Source organism: Athene noctua, chromosome 8 (assembly GCF_965140245.1).
Source record: "Athene noctua chromosome 8, bAthNoc1.hap1.1, whole genome shotgun sequence".
NCBI lineage: Eukaryota > Metazoa > Chordata > Aves > Strigiformes > Strigidae > Athene > Athene noctua.
Genome location: NC_134044.1, coordinates 3,243,844 through 3,258,605, shown reverse-complemented (window position 1 = coordinate 3,258,605; position 14,762 = coordinate 3,243,844). Strand labels below are relative to the sequence as shown.

At 39.8% G+C, this 14,762-nt stretch overlaps 1 protein-coding gene across 2 annotated transcripts in view; it reads left to right on the top strand.

Annotated features, from left to right (window-relative positions):
* STAG1 (STAG1 cohesin complex component) overlaps positions 1-14,762 on the top strand; it is a 208,640-nt gene that overhangs the window by 165,280 nt on the left and 28,598 nt on the right. For both annotated transcript variants that reach the window (XM_074911915.1, XM_074911914.1), the window contains exons 21-23: positions 1,544-1,631; positions 4,187-4,267; positions 13,787-13,879. In XM_074911915.1, the coding sequence (XP_074768016.1) occupies positions 1,544-1,631; positions 4,187-4,267; positions 13,787-13,879 (262 nt within the window). The remainder of the gene's footprint in view (positions 1-1,543; positions 1,632-4,186; positions 4,268-13,786; positions 13,880-14,762) is intronic.

The following is a 14,762-nucleotide window of genomic DNA, read 5'->3' as shown; positions in this document are numbered from 1 at the left end:
AGTGCTGTAATTAAAGAGGTACAACTCTGCCTTGCTAGCAACCCTGTGATTTGCTGAAGCAGCATCTGTGTGCTTAATATCGCTAGGCAGAGGCAGTTCTCTGACAGCCTGTAATTTATCTATGAAACATTTTATTTTCATACTTCGAAGACCATCCAGAATTCCAAAAGACCATTCCATAATCTAAGGTGAGGGGAGTATTTTTACATTTTTATTTTTGTTTTTTTTAAGTTCTATTCATGGATTTGAATTAGAAGTCAAGATGCACCTTGGCTTAATGACACAACCCTAGAGTGCATACTTCACTTGCTTTTAGTACGAGGGCATTAATTGTTATGTTTTCTGTGAAACTTTTATAGGTGAGGTTTCCCAGGGCTAACATGCTCCATACTGGGAAGCATTTTGTACTAGGGGTTTCAATAGGATCTAGGCATTCCCAGTCTTGAGTTCAACCTCCGTTTGAGGTTGTTTCGGAACTAGAGAATTACTCTTTCTGGCTGAGCTGAGTAGTTAATTATTTAAACAAAGTCAGGCAGCTCCAAAGCAATGCAAACACAAAGCGATGGGAAAAGTGAGCGTATCATGGTTTTCAAGGTGCTGGGGTAAAAGGGAGCCAGATGCAAGTGACTGCTTTATCTAATTTAAACTTGCCAATTAAGTCTGAGTATCCCTTCTTCCAGGTGAGTATTTTAATCACCAACTTTCTGATTATTCTGAGGTGGCTTTGTCTTTTATAAACATATTACAAACTAGTTTAAATTATCTCAGTTTAAATCCACTGCAGAAAAATGTGTTAAATCTACATTTTTTTTGTGAGAGAGAATTTTTGTCTTCCAGGCAACCTGATATTTTGGTATTTCTCAGTTCTCTATTAAAAAAATCTGTATCATAAGCTGTTGAGTTCTGAAAGGCTGTAGAATATGTGTTGCCAGTCTTGTTTGTATTCCTCTCACTGGTGAAGCAAGTTGGTACAACTGAAATGTGAAACTGCCGTCTCTGTCTCATGTCATGCTGCCTTACTTTAGATATTTCAGGGGATTTAATATCTAGTGATAATGGATATTATTTTTTGCCAAAGGATACAGCAGAAAACCACATAACTTTATTCTGCTTAAAGCCATTTTCCATTCAGTTTATGTTGCTAGAGTTTGGTCATAGTTTTTGCTGCACTGCCAGAGAAGTGCCTTCTGGAGTTCTGTCAATGCTTAGAACCCAAGAGGAAAGATGATTTAGAAGCAACGCTGACAAGGACCTCGTAGCTACACTTAAGTAACCTTTAAAGATTTATGTTATGCAGAGAGTTTTATCTCTTCCCTACAAAAATCCCATATAGTAAACTATTTTTCCTCAATTATCAGAAATCCTAACTTCTGCTTTTAGCATGGTGTGAACTAATTGTGCAGCTGCTTTGTCAGCAGGCTGTATTATCTCAGCTTTGCAAAAATACCAAAGCTCACAGAGCTGCCAGATCAGACTATATTCTCACTGTCATGTGGAGTTTTGAGGAGCATAACTAATCTCTCTTTATTACCTCTCATTCTAGTGCGCATGATCTCACAAAATGGGATCTGTTCAGTAACTGCTACAGATTACTAAGAACTGGAATTGAACACGGAGCTATGCCTGAACAGGTAAAGTTAGCAACACCTGCACTGCATTGTTTGGGGAGTCAAAGTTTTCAAGAGTCTAGTTGTAAACATTCAAAAGATTAATGAATAGACTTCAGTTATTTAGAAAAACGTGGGGTTTTGAATAAAACATATATTGTAGTTAGACACTGTCCAGGAAGTGAAAAATCTTGAATTCTGTGGGTTTTGAGCTACTTGCCTCACCTCTCTTACCTGTAAAGTTAAGTTTCCTGGCTGTGAAAGGCAATGTAGAAATAATGATTGTTGTGATTTGAGCCCAGAAGGCAACTGAGCACCAGCAGCTGCTCACTCACTCCTTCCCCCTCAGGACTGGGAAGGAGAAAATAAAGCAAAAGGCTTGGGAATCAAGATAAAGACAGAGAGGGATGACTCGTTAATTGTGGTTATGGACAAAAGACAGACTCCTTAGGGGAAGAAAAAGAACATAAATTTAATTCAAACACTAACAACACCCCCACCTAACAGGACAGTGAGAAGCATTGCCACATCTTAAAAACACCAGTTTCTCCCTTCTTCTAGGGCTAAGCTTTGCTCCTGATTTCTCTTCCTCCTCCTCCACAGCAGTGCAGGGGGCAGGGAATGGGGGTGCAGTCAATCCTGCTGCTTCTTCCTCCTCAGGGGGAGGACTCCTTGCATTCTTCCCCTGCTCCAGCGTGGGGTCCCTGTCACACGAGTCAGCCCTCCACAAACTTCCTTGCCATGTGCCACAGCCCTTCCTGAGCTGCTTCAGCAGGGATCACCCTTGACCCTGCCTGTTTCACTCCTCCCAATGCTGAACTACAACAGTGGGGGCTTCCCTCAGAGTCCCGACCTCCTTCGGGCGCAGCCCCTGCTCCGGTGTGGGGTCCCCCAGGGGCTGCAGGTCGGCATCTGCTCCCCGGTGACCCCCATGGGTGCAGGGCACAGCCTGTCCTCTCACTGCGGGCTGCAGGGGGTCTCTGCTCTGGCGTACCTCCCCCTGCTTCCTCCTCCTTTCATCCACTGACCTCAATGTTTGAAGAGGTGTCGTCCTTGCAACAACTTCTCACAGCTCCTTCTCCACCTCTCAGGTTCCCCTTCTGAATACGTTATCACAGAGGTGCAGCCACCGTTGCTGATTGTCTTGGCCTTGGCCAGAGCTGGGTGCGAGCTGGAGCTGGGGGAGCTTCAAGAAGCTTCTCACAGGGGCCACTGCTGTAGCCCCCTCCCCTGCTACCAGAACTCTGCCACAAAAACCCAGCACAGTGATGTTTACACTGAAACCCAACATTTGTAATCTTGGCTGCAATTACAATTATCACAAACGATTATTGTGCTTTGAAGATAAGATGGAAGCTTATGAAAACCAGGAAACAAAAACATTTCTCGGGGATGCTGGCCAGCCTTCCCAGTGGAGTTCTTTTAATGGACATATCTTGGACTCTGTTTCCTCCTAGTTCCATTGTAGTTTCTCATGGATGAACACAGGGACCATTTCACTCTCTCCCAGGATTCCAGTTTAAACTGCAGACTGCCTACTCTCCAGCATTTGATCACATTTTATGTTATAATTTGAATTCAATTAGAAGCCAGTTGTTAATTCTAATTCAACTTCATTTAGAAAAAAAAAAATCTGTAAAAGTATTTTCTAAAAAGGACCATCTAGAGGATGGATAGGCACATGCCATGTGAAAGTCATGGCTTTAAACTGTGGGACCCTCTGCTCTCTCTGCAGTTGCTACTTAATGCTGAAATTGTGCTACCTGGAGGGAAGGGGCCAGCAGATAAAAACTGTCCTTTCCATCTTCAGTTTCTGGGTTTGACAGTATGTGGCTCCCCAAATGCTTCTGTAAGATCTCAGGAAAAAAGTTCTGAAATCTGAACTGAACTCTCCTCAGTATTTTTTCCCCCAGTCCACTAGAAGGAGCTTGCTGAAAAAGGATGGTTTGGTCTTTAGTGATATCCAAAAAGTATTTTGTGAAGTGATCAGAGCTGTTACAGACTTGATTTGTTCTGTACAGAACTGCAAACTGTTGGAAGCATCTTCAAACCAAAAAGATTTTGAAATGTTTTGCACCTAATATTGATTGGAAATTTTAAAAATACACCTGTAGATGCTTTTATGGGCACCATAACTATGAGCCTGGTCTTCTCCATGAGAAAATTTGTATTTTCTCCCTTATTTTAGAAGTTGAGCTGCATGTTCATTTGACAACGGAACGAATTTCCAGACTGTTTAGCGAAGTCAGATTTAGAGGATTTAAACGGATGCTTTTGAACTGAGATATGTAGATGTTGGGTTGTACTTCTATCATGCTGTGACATCATCTCTTGCTGTACTCTAATGCACAGTTTTCTGTTCTGTTTCCCAGCATTTCCACAGTATTTTTTTCAGCTGTAGTAGTCTGGTATTGCACCAAACTGAGTAAGGAAAAACAAAATCCTTGAAAACAAAAAGTACTACCTAAGAGCTGCTTCTATTTCTTCTCCCCAAAATACATTATAAATTTTACATACACTTTACTGATATGCTTGATACTTCTAATGTGCTGAGATTCTTTGTGTTCCCTCTGTTACAGATAGTTGTTCAGGCACTGCAGTGTTCCCATTACTCTATTCTCTGGCAGCTGGTGAAAATCACTGAAGGCTCCCCTTCCAAAGTAAGTAGGCATTTGATCATATAAATTTCACTGAAGAAACACAACTTGCCTGAAAAGGCATTAGTCCTGGTTCTCCGTAACTCCACCCACTGTACCATCATTTTATGTTGTTGTGAAACAGATATAAAATGTTAGCATTTTGATTTATTTGATATTTCAGGATCTCTCTAACATCATGCATATATCTCAGTAAGCTATACAAATAGTGGAGGCTCATCTTCATCAGGATTTTATACTAGCTGATCTTTGTATTTTTATTGCTGAAGATACTTAATGCACATTATTGTGAGTACAGCAGTTTCCATGAATGGCTAAGTGATGTTGGCAATGCTTACCTGATAGTTGTAAGCAATACTGTTGATCTGTAAACCACAGATAGCCTAATATTTACGTGTACTTACCTTGCTTACCTTTTATTTAGTCTTTTATGTTGCTAAATATAAATGTAAGGCTACTAGCAGTGACAAGTGCTAATAAAAAGCACGTGCATGCAAGTGTGATGCGGTAAGGACGATGTTACATGTTACTTGTTTGTTATACTTGGCTTTTCCAGGACCTTTCCTTAGCTCTTTTCTCAAGCAGAGGCCAACATCCTGTCTTATTAGTGCCTTTTGAAAAATAATACATCAAATTAAAATGGTATGAAAACTGAAGTATTAAATGTATATCCTCATCAGCATCAAAAAGAAAAAGATGCTATACTAGAGTACCAATAAAATAAGCTTTTTATGCACATGAAAATGATAAAAATACATTGTAAATTCTTTGGTTTTGAATACTGACTTACATTGAAATTCAAAAATTTTCTAGTAAGAAAAAAAGAATAATTGGTATTCTTTATTATGGCTTTTGTTCCCATTTTCCCCTCTCAGCTTCTTTAGCTTCTTTCTCTTTAGCATGATGGTAGTATATAATTATTACATCTTGACTCCTTATAACTGAGAAAATTGAATACATCCCATTTGTTTTAAGTGAACTCAGAATCTCATCACAGTAAAGCATCTGAAGTCCTCCTAGCTAGCAGCATTGTTATCCTTAGGGAGAAATTTCACTTTGACAGAAGGCGCTACATAACTAAAAGTAAATCCAGGAGGCCATGCACTGCTTCAGCTCCTAAGTCCACAAAACCAGCACACCAAATCTCATTCTAATGCTTCCCTTGTAAGGAAAACTGCTGGTTACTGGTGTGGTGAGTGAGGGTGGGTATGAGGAACCTGGTACTCAGAGCAGGTGCCCTTAAGAGCACCTAGGCAGCTGTCCAAGCCTGTACACTGTCTTCAACACCTTCATTAAATTTTTCCCCATGTGCTCTTGACTATTGGGTCTTGCTAGTTGTCTTACCCGCTCCCGAAGGTGCCCAATAACTCTGTCCGACTTGCTGGGCCCCTTGAGCAGCAATGCCCAGTCTTGCCCTGCTCTGGGGGCAAACGCCAAGACATAGAGTGTTCAGTAAGATTCTCATCTCCCTTCATTGTATTTCTCAATTTTTTTGAACTAAATACAGTAAATTGCTCTAGTGTAACATAGATGGTGCAGAGCAATAGCTGTCAGCACTGCTGGAAGAACATTTCATGTTTTCTTGTGTCTAAATTATAGCAAAAGAAACATACTTACCATAAACCACAACTAGCAACTAACACATACAGAATCTATCTGCACAGGACCTGGTCACAAGCTTTGCATTTTGGTATCAAAGTATTAATGTGGACTGTTGTTTGCAATATTACCATCACAGTCCAGTTAAACTGCAAGAGAAAAAGACCTTTATTTCAGTGACTTACCATGGTTGTGTGGCTTCGCCTACTTTTTCAAATTAGGATACATTTGTATGAGACATTATTTTACAAGATGAATGCAGGATAGCCTTGATCTTTCATGTATTTCTAATACTCTTCTAATTCATAATGTGGTTCATAGGAATGGGAGGAACTCTGGAAGCTCCATTGAGAATGACTGTACAAGTCAATTCTGCTTCTGGAATCCCCAGTGAAAATCATAATTACTCTAACCTAGAGACCTGTTATTAACTTATTGTTTGGGGTTTCACCCCACCCACTACAAAAATAGGGAGTGTTCTACATGCTTAATTCAAGAGGAGCACTGCATTAATGCCCTTCAGCTCTTCATGCCTGGCCAGCAACCTCAGCTGTGCTCACAACAGAAACAGGATAAAGAGAAATCCACACACCTGATGTGGTTGTAGCATTTTGTTCTGTGTGGGTTTTTTCTATCAAACTTTCCTTTGTAGTTTGTTCACTGTGGAAATAAATCTGATCTGCACTGTATCTGTCATTTAATCCTTTAGAAGATCATTTTGCCCATGGTTGTTTTATAAGCCACAATTTAGGCTTATAAATTAGCAGACATTAAAGGGGATTACTTCTAAAGGATGATGTATGGGAAGACAAAAGGATTAACACGACTGTCTCAGAATGAAAAAATAGTGTATTTCATGAGAATTTTTTAAGTATTAAGGCTTTTATAAGAACATTTCTGACACAGTATTTTAATATGTAGATCCATCCAGCTTTCTAGTGTTACTTTGCTGTAGCTGTAATGACAGAGAGAGATGATGGTTTCTAGACTGAAGTGGTATCTTTAGTAGACCAATGGATATAGGTGTAAAAATTAGAGAGGCTTTTGGACACATAAGCCTTTCAGGTTTCAAATAAAAACAGAAGATTACAAAACAAAATATGTGCTGAGAACAATTTATTGGTTTCTATTTCGATACAGATCAGGTAAACTGTCTCAGAAAGAAAAGGGAAAGGCCGTTGGTACCTCTAGAGGGGTGGGAGCGGGGGAAGGCAGGGTGGTAAGACAGTTACTAGAGGGAAGTAGGAGCTGGGTAGTGGGGAAGAGAAGGAAGATGGAACATGACAAGGCTAATGGAGAGAAGGGAATTTATAGTATGTCATAAGACTAATCTTGAGTCCTTGTTTTTCTGTGTCCTTTAGACTTGTGACTTTTTGTTCCCAATCTCGTGTTTAGAAGATGGGTTTTTTTAGATTTCTCTTGAGCATGCAGGCTGAGAGATGTTGTGGATGAAAGTATTAATACTGTAATGATTTAGCAGCAAATCAAGATTTATTAATGACTAGCAGACTTAATCATTAACCAGTTTTTAAAATGACAGAATAATTTAGTAAAATATGTTAAAAAAGTGACAACTGCAGTTAAGGCACTTAAGTGACTTAACTGTCAAAGATGACAAGATTCACACTAACTTACTATATGGTACCTTAGATCAATACATATATACATGCTCATTCACAAACACAAGATGTACAAACACCAAGACAGATAAAAGTATTTGAATTCAGTAAAATAAGTATGTACCCACGCTCATGAAAATAACTGTGTACACCTAAACATGTTGGTAGGTAGAGTGAGTAAGTGGGTGCAAGAGAAGCTAGCTCAAAGTTAAAATTTCCCTCTTCTTGAGTTTAAATACTGACAGTGCATCAGCATTCCTCAACGGGTGATAATTGAGACTCAGGAGGGTTGACTTTGCCCTGAACTCCCATCAGCTTTAACGGCTGACTGTACCTTAAGGTTTTTGGTACCTGAGAGACATCCCAGCTGAGTGGAGATGCTGGTCACAGGCCCGCTGCGATCTGGGAGAGCTCAAAGGGTCTCACTGGGAGTCACTATTTATAGGGTCCAAGATAATTGACTTCCATCAGGTACTTTTCCACTCCAGCCCAGCTCAAATGATAAAATATTCTGGTGTTTCCCACCAGTTGCGCAGGCCCAGAACTTGCTGGATGTGCGGTTCTGTTATTGCCCTCCCTCGGCCACATCCCAGGTGCAGCTGTACCAGGCTGTCGGAAGGTGGTGGACTGTTACCACCACTCCCAAGCAATCAGGAGGGCAGGAGCCAGGCACGTCAAGGGGGTGCCTTAACACTCTGGTCCACTGCCATTTGCAATCCGTGCTGCCCTGGGTTGGTGTGTGGCCCAGGAGGGGGGTTGGATTCACACCAAGCACTGAGCGACCCAGCAAGGAGAGGGGTGGGCGGAGGAACTGCACCACCACAAGAGATCAGAGGTGGAGGGATTGATTTGTGAGAAATGTTCATCTGCTGCCAGCTGGGTTGTTTGTGTGAGTTCACGCTGACAAATAGTAGCTGCTCCATTTCACCTAGTTAGTTACCATGTAGGCAATCAATGCACAGGATAAAGTATACTAACATTTTGGAATTGTAAGTACAGGATTCAGGGGTGTTAATGTTTCTGTGGGAGGAAGTACTTGGTTTGGTAGTAGTGGGCATATGTTGGCAGGTTTTGCCTTTCTTAATCAGTTATGCTCTGCATCCATTAGGTGTACATTTTACTGCAGGGAGTTTGCAGGTGGGATGGGTGGATCTGATAAGATTTCTTTCAGAGTTCTTTGAGTAGATGTCAAAACTGCTTAATATTTTTGTGTATTGGTTCTATGGTAGAGTAATACATGACAACCAGAAGTATGCAATCGGGAACAGAATCTTTTTGGAATTAAGTTCTTTATCTGGTGTTCAGATACAGCCTCTCTCCTGAGAGGATTGCCCTTGTTTGGAAAGTGTTCATGAGCATTATATCCATGCCTAGGGCACATTTATTGCTTTCTGAGAGATACTTTATATTACAGCTGTTGGGTGTATTTTGGATTATGGCTGACTACATGAGGCTAGGTGTGCTGGTCTGTAGGCTTCATATGTGTGGCAAAGAAAAACTGTTTCTTTGACTCTTGTGGTTTAAATCAAATTAGGATCAAGTCAGCTCATCGATTAATTAACAACACTTAATTAACCTGTAATCAGTGCAACACATCTCCAGGATAAGTATCAGCTATACAGCAGATAAACCAGAATACTAGACACTTTTATAATGCTAATGAACACCTACAAATGTCTAACTACCCTTCTGTAACTGTTCACAATCTACTTTAATCCCCTCCCCAAGACACACACGATGTAGTTACACACACACACCCCCTCTCACAGGAGTTAGGAGGTACAAGCCCATTGCCCTTTGGGGGACGTGAGGTCCCCTGCTTGTATGTGGCTGCTGTTGGACATGTGTGTGCTCCAGGTTCATGTGTACCCACCCTGACAAAGCACTCCACAGTCACGTACACACATTTGAGGTGTGGGTTCCTGCATGTTGTTGCCCATCCTGGCAGTCCTTCAGATGGATGTGGGCTTCTTGGGGCTTCCGTGCCCAGGCAGCAGTTGCAGCATTGGGGTGTCTGACTTGGTTTGACTGCTGCTCTGTTCCATGCTGCTTTTATAGGTTTTTTAATATACAAGGTGGCTCCTCCTTTTCTCAAAATTTGTTTCTTGGTAATCTCCTGGTTACTGTTTAATCTGGTCATTTTAAACAAATTCATTGTTAACTTTTCTCTTAGTATTACCAGTTTTTAGGCAAACACCCCCTCAGAACAGGTAGTTTGGGTGTTCCCAGGCACTGTTGTACTCATGTTCTCATTGTATCAGCTCGTTTTTAGCCAGGCGGTTACCAACCTGCAGATTCCCCAACACTGTGTAATATCATTTGTAGATTACAGTTTTGATCATAGAGCTTAAAGAAGTCATATCAGCATGAAAATGTTTCAAAGATGTTTTAACAGAAGGGGGGTAATTACTGATTAGTTGAATTAGTAAGAAAGTCCAAATTCTCCGCCCAGTAACAAAGATTCCACCAGTTAACTATAGCATAGAGTTGGGGCAGAGTTATTTTAAAGCTCTTTTTCAAGGTAGCCTGTGGAAAAAAGGACTTACTGTGGAGTTGTCTTCATGTCTAAAATCTGAAAGGAAAAATTGATTACTAAAAGAAGGTTGCAGCAGCTAAGAATGAAATGTGTAAGCCTTGTAATATCCATAGTCTACTGCTCTCATCTTTGGTCTTCCTCCTGTACATGTTCAGAGGAGGCTGAGGCCATGGCTGTCGCTAAGCAGACTAGTGCTGTTTGTGCTGGATGGCACTATACCGGAGGGAAGCACCACAGTTTGTGGGAGCAGTCTTGTAGTCTGGGGAAAAACTGTTCTGCATGTGAAAAGGGGTTTGAGGATGGTTTCAAAGGAAGCTGGTAATTTCTCAGCGAGAGTTCTCTTGTCTATAGATCTTGAGGAGCCAGTACAGTCTTGAGGTAGGAGACTTGGGAATTAGATTCCATAATTTCTTCATGTATACAATAAACCAGGTGCCTGGGACCATTGTACTATGCACTGTACATGTATGTAATGAAAAGGAAATATTTGTGGAAGAATAGAATCCAAAATCTTTGAACAGTAAACAAAAAAAAAAACCACAACCCATGAACAGAGGAAACATTCAGAGCCAAGACAAAGGCGAAACAGTTCTGAATGAGCAGCAGCCAGACTAGCCAAATGCATAGCTATTACAAAGTGATTAGTAGGCAGAGGAATTAGTGAAGGGGATTTGAAGAGGGATTTAAAGAACATAGTGACTTGGTGACTTTTAATATTTATATAGGCACAATGAAAAAAAGCACAAAATGCTGAAGGGAAGAAGAGTCACAAGGTACAAAAGGTTGGGTTGTGTTTCACAGTTGAATTGAAAGCTAATGGCTCTTGAACACTGTAGAGTTTATCAAAGAGTTGGAGTTGCAAGGTGAAGGAAGTTAATTCTGCAAATAAGTAGTTTAGAGGAAAGGCAGTGGGCAAATGGGAAGAAAAACATTAGGTTTGATAGATGAACCTAGTGAAAGCACACCATTTCTAAATGGCTTCAATATTAAAAACAAGCCTCAATTTAAAGCTAGAAAATAAGAATGTTAGATGACAGTCTTGTGAGCACAGTTGTTCGGTTACAGGTGGTGGCAAAGCCAATACAAGTCCTTGCTCTTAGTGGCTCATTCTCCTTCCCTCCATGGACTAATTAAATTTTAAGATGTTATGCTGTGCGTTCAAGAAAGGGTTATTTTTATCCTGGGTCACTTTAGTGATCCACTTCACAGTGTGACCCCATGGTTTTACCCTAGCAACCAAGAGGACTGTAAAGTTTTTTTATACCAGTTTTTCTGCTGAAGCCAGCATATCAGGTAATCACACCTCTAGAGCCCTGGCTGTGCGCCTGAGAATGGTAACAGACTTGAAAATGTAATTTATTTTTTTTCCTTCCCGTTTTGTCTTTTACCACTCTATAGCAGTCTGGGGATTTCTCCAAATTTAGAAAAGTTCCAGATGGCTCTGTTGCACTGTTCAGTTGGGATTTCTTTTGCTGTCTGTAACTGTTCAAAATGAATCTTCGTCACGCTATCAAGATAGAGGATAATAAATAATGTACCTACGTGTTACTCATTCTTTGACAGAAAGAAAAATGGGAGACATACTCAATCACTTTTCAGCCTTTACAAAGGATTTTTCATAGGTTTTAGTTTTTCTGTTGTTAGGTGTTAGATGTTAACATCTAAGTGGAAGATAATCGTGATAGAATGTAGGAAGTTATTACTGTGATTGTAATCCTAGTGTTTAAAGGTGTAAATGGGATGATTACGTACCAGTGAACTGATAAGCCTGGCATCAGTCTTAGGTAAAATCTTGGGGTGGCTGATAGAAAACCCAGTCAGTACACGGCTGAAGAGTGGAACGAACATGGCCAAGAGATAAGACTGGAAGGAACAAATAAATTTGCTCTTGAGAAGATTGCATTTTTGACTGATAAGGAAACCAGTTGAAATACCAGTTTCTGTAAGACATTAGTACCCCATTGCATTTCAGGTGAATATATGAGTTTAATGTAATTCCTATTCAGAGCTCAAAGCTTTATTAGAAGAGTTGTAAGTAGGAATCATCACACAACAGGATAGCTTCTGAGGCATTCTGGGAGAGATCCATACTCTGCTAAAAACTGATAACTTTTACCAATCATTGGGGAAGGTAAAGTGAAGGCATTTTAAATGTGGATGATATAAATCAATTGGTAAACAAAATGCAGTTAAAAAAACAAAGAGAGATTTTTAATGCTGCCAAACTGAAAGCTTATTATCAGGGAACAAGAAGACTGATCAGTGGAAAGTTGTGACTGTGAATAGAGCAGAGCTGTCTTACAGATGATGTAATGTGGTGGCACAAGGGATCCTTGGCTATATTATCAGAGAAAAATTTATAATAGGAAGGTGAGATAGCTCATAGACCTAAAATCACACTGACTCTATTGAAAATGATAAGAGGTTCAGATGTTCTTCAGCATGCTTGCAGACCTGCCTTCTGTTGTAAACCAGTACAGGAAGAACATATGGGCCACAAAAAGGCTTTTCAGTAAACAAAGAAAAACAAGATCTTATGATAGGAAGCAATAAGAAAAGCTAAAACTAGAAATGAGACACATGGACTGAACAGCCAGCATAATTAAAAATGGGAATTTTTAGCAAGGAAAATGTCATATGTACATTATGTAGATTCTTTAGCTGTAGGTTGGATGTTGTTCTGTAGGGCACACTGCCTTCATCTGAAAGCTGATAGAGGTATCACAGAGGGAGGTCTGCAGGAGTGGCAGGCCAGCAGTCTCAGGGTGAATTCACGGCTGGTGTGAGCCCTTCTTTACGTGAAACCAGTCATGGTGAAAACTGGGAGGAGAAAGGTCTTTCAAGCATTGGTCCTAGATACCTTTGCTAACACAAAGTCCTGGTGATTTCTGGTTCTTGTTTTCTTCTTGGTTTATCACTACTGTAAAACAGAGTAACTATTTAAGTATGTGTCGGGAAGCCGCGTACATTGTCAGTACAGGTTATGACAGAGGCAGTCCTAGCTTTTCACACAGGACTGGTCTTTTTCTCCTGTAACTGATTTGCTGTTTCCACATGGCTACTTGCTGCATTCTTATGATTATGCTCCAGTATCTTATATTTTGTTTTAACTAGTTTATTTTGTTAGCCATTAATTCCCCCAGGTCAAAGTACACAGCTTTCCTCTCGAACCTGCCATTCTGGTACCCACATGTAAAATACACATCAGTTGTCTCTAAATGCAGGTGATCAAGAACAGTCATTCATTTATCTTTTCCAACCACAAATCCTTTTTTCTCTAGATCAACAAATCTCCCTCCTTCTTCCATAACTCATCAGGTTTCTGTGATTTGCATTCACATTTCCCATGTCTGCAGGCAGTAAGGATACTGTTTTTGTTGAACTTGAGACGCTGGTATTTATCTCTTTCATTCATGTTGATTTATCTGAGTACAGAATTCTTTATAAACCACCAGGTATGCTGGCCTCGATCATTAACCTTTTTGTTCTGAATCATTTATAATTTACATTCAATATAAAATACAGACAATTTAACTCAGGAATTTATTGTTTAGTTATTAGTATTTATTACAGGGAAACTTTGGGTCATTCCTCTGAAAAATCAATGACTTGTTTTACTCTGTGGATAGCATATTTTTTCATGGCCTTTTTCATTTGGCTAGTTTATAGGATTGAATGTATTAAATTATCACCGTCTTTTTATTTTGCTTTTTCATAACAACCTTTGATTAATATTTATGTACTATCCCTTTTTAATGTTAATTCTAGGAGGACTTGTTGGTATTGAGGAAAACTGTGAAATCCTTTCTGGCTGTCTGCCAGCAGTGTCTATCAAATGTCAACACTCCAGTCAAAGAACAGGTAAAGGAAATGTCTGTCAAATGCTTTTAGAAAAGTGTGAATATTAAATGGTAGTAAAACTCAAGATGACACTATATCAAACTTAAAGTAAAATCGTCTGTGCCTTCTGTCTAAATAAAACTGAACAAATACTCTGTAAGAAGAGCTGTATCAAAAGCACCTTCAAAGCACAGCTGATGTCGAATTAATTTTCACTATAACAGTAAGGATTACCTGGATGCTTAGGCTCGTGTTCAGCTGTTCTAATTTTCATCTAACTCAGTCACCTAAAATAAAAGCCTATTCCTTTAGACCCTTACTGTATTAATAGATGGAAATAGGCACTTTTAGAGGGTGATTGAGACCTCAAATGGGCTGAATCTTTCTCTGTATATTTCTGGATTTTTTTCCCCCTGATATTGACTAATAGAGATTCTAGAGCAACTGCTTTCCTGCCAAAGGCAAATGCCTGAAGCCTCGATGTTACTTTATTATTTTGTTATACTAATAGTTCAGTTAAATGTAGTGGTGAGTACTAATTATTATATCTCTTTCCCGTTGTGGCTAATGGGAGAAAATCGAGGCTTCTAGCGGTACAGGTCATACTACTGCATGTTTTCTAGAAAAAAAAGTGTAGTTCATTTTACAAAAATACTGTGAGTAACACTAAGAACATAGTGTCCTTTCACACTGTGCAAAAATTGTCACTTCGCAAACACATCTGCTTGAGAAATCAAAGTAAAATATCTACTTAAACAGCGTCTTCATTATAGAAATATAAAGATCTCAAGGGTTTTTTAGTTTCTCATCAATCTAACCATTATGGCTTAGGTTGCTCCGCTTTCCTGCTTGGTACACTGACTGAAAACTTAAGTGCACGCCATCTCTCTGCATCTGTACGTGT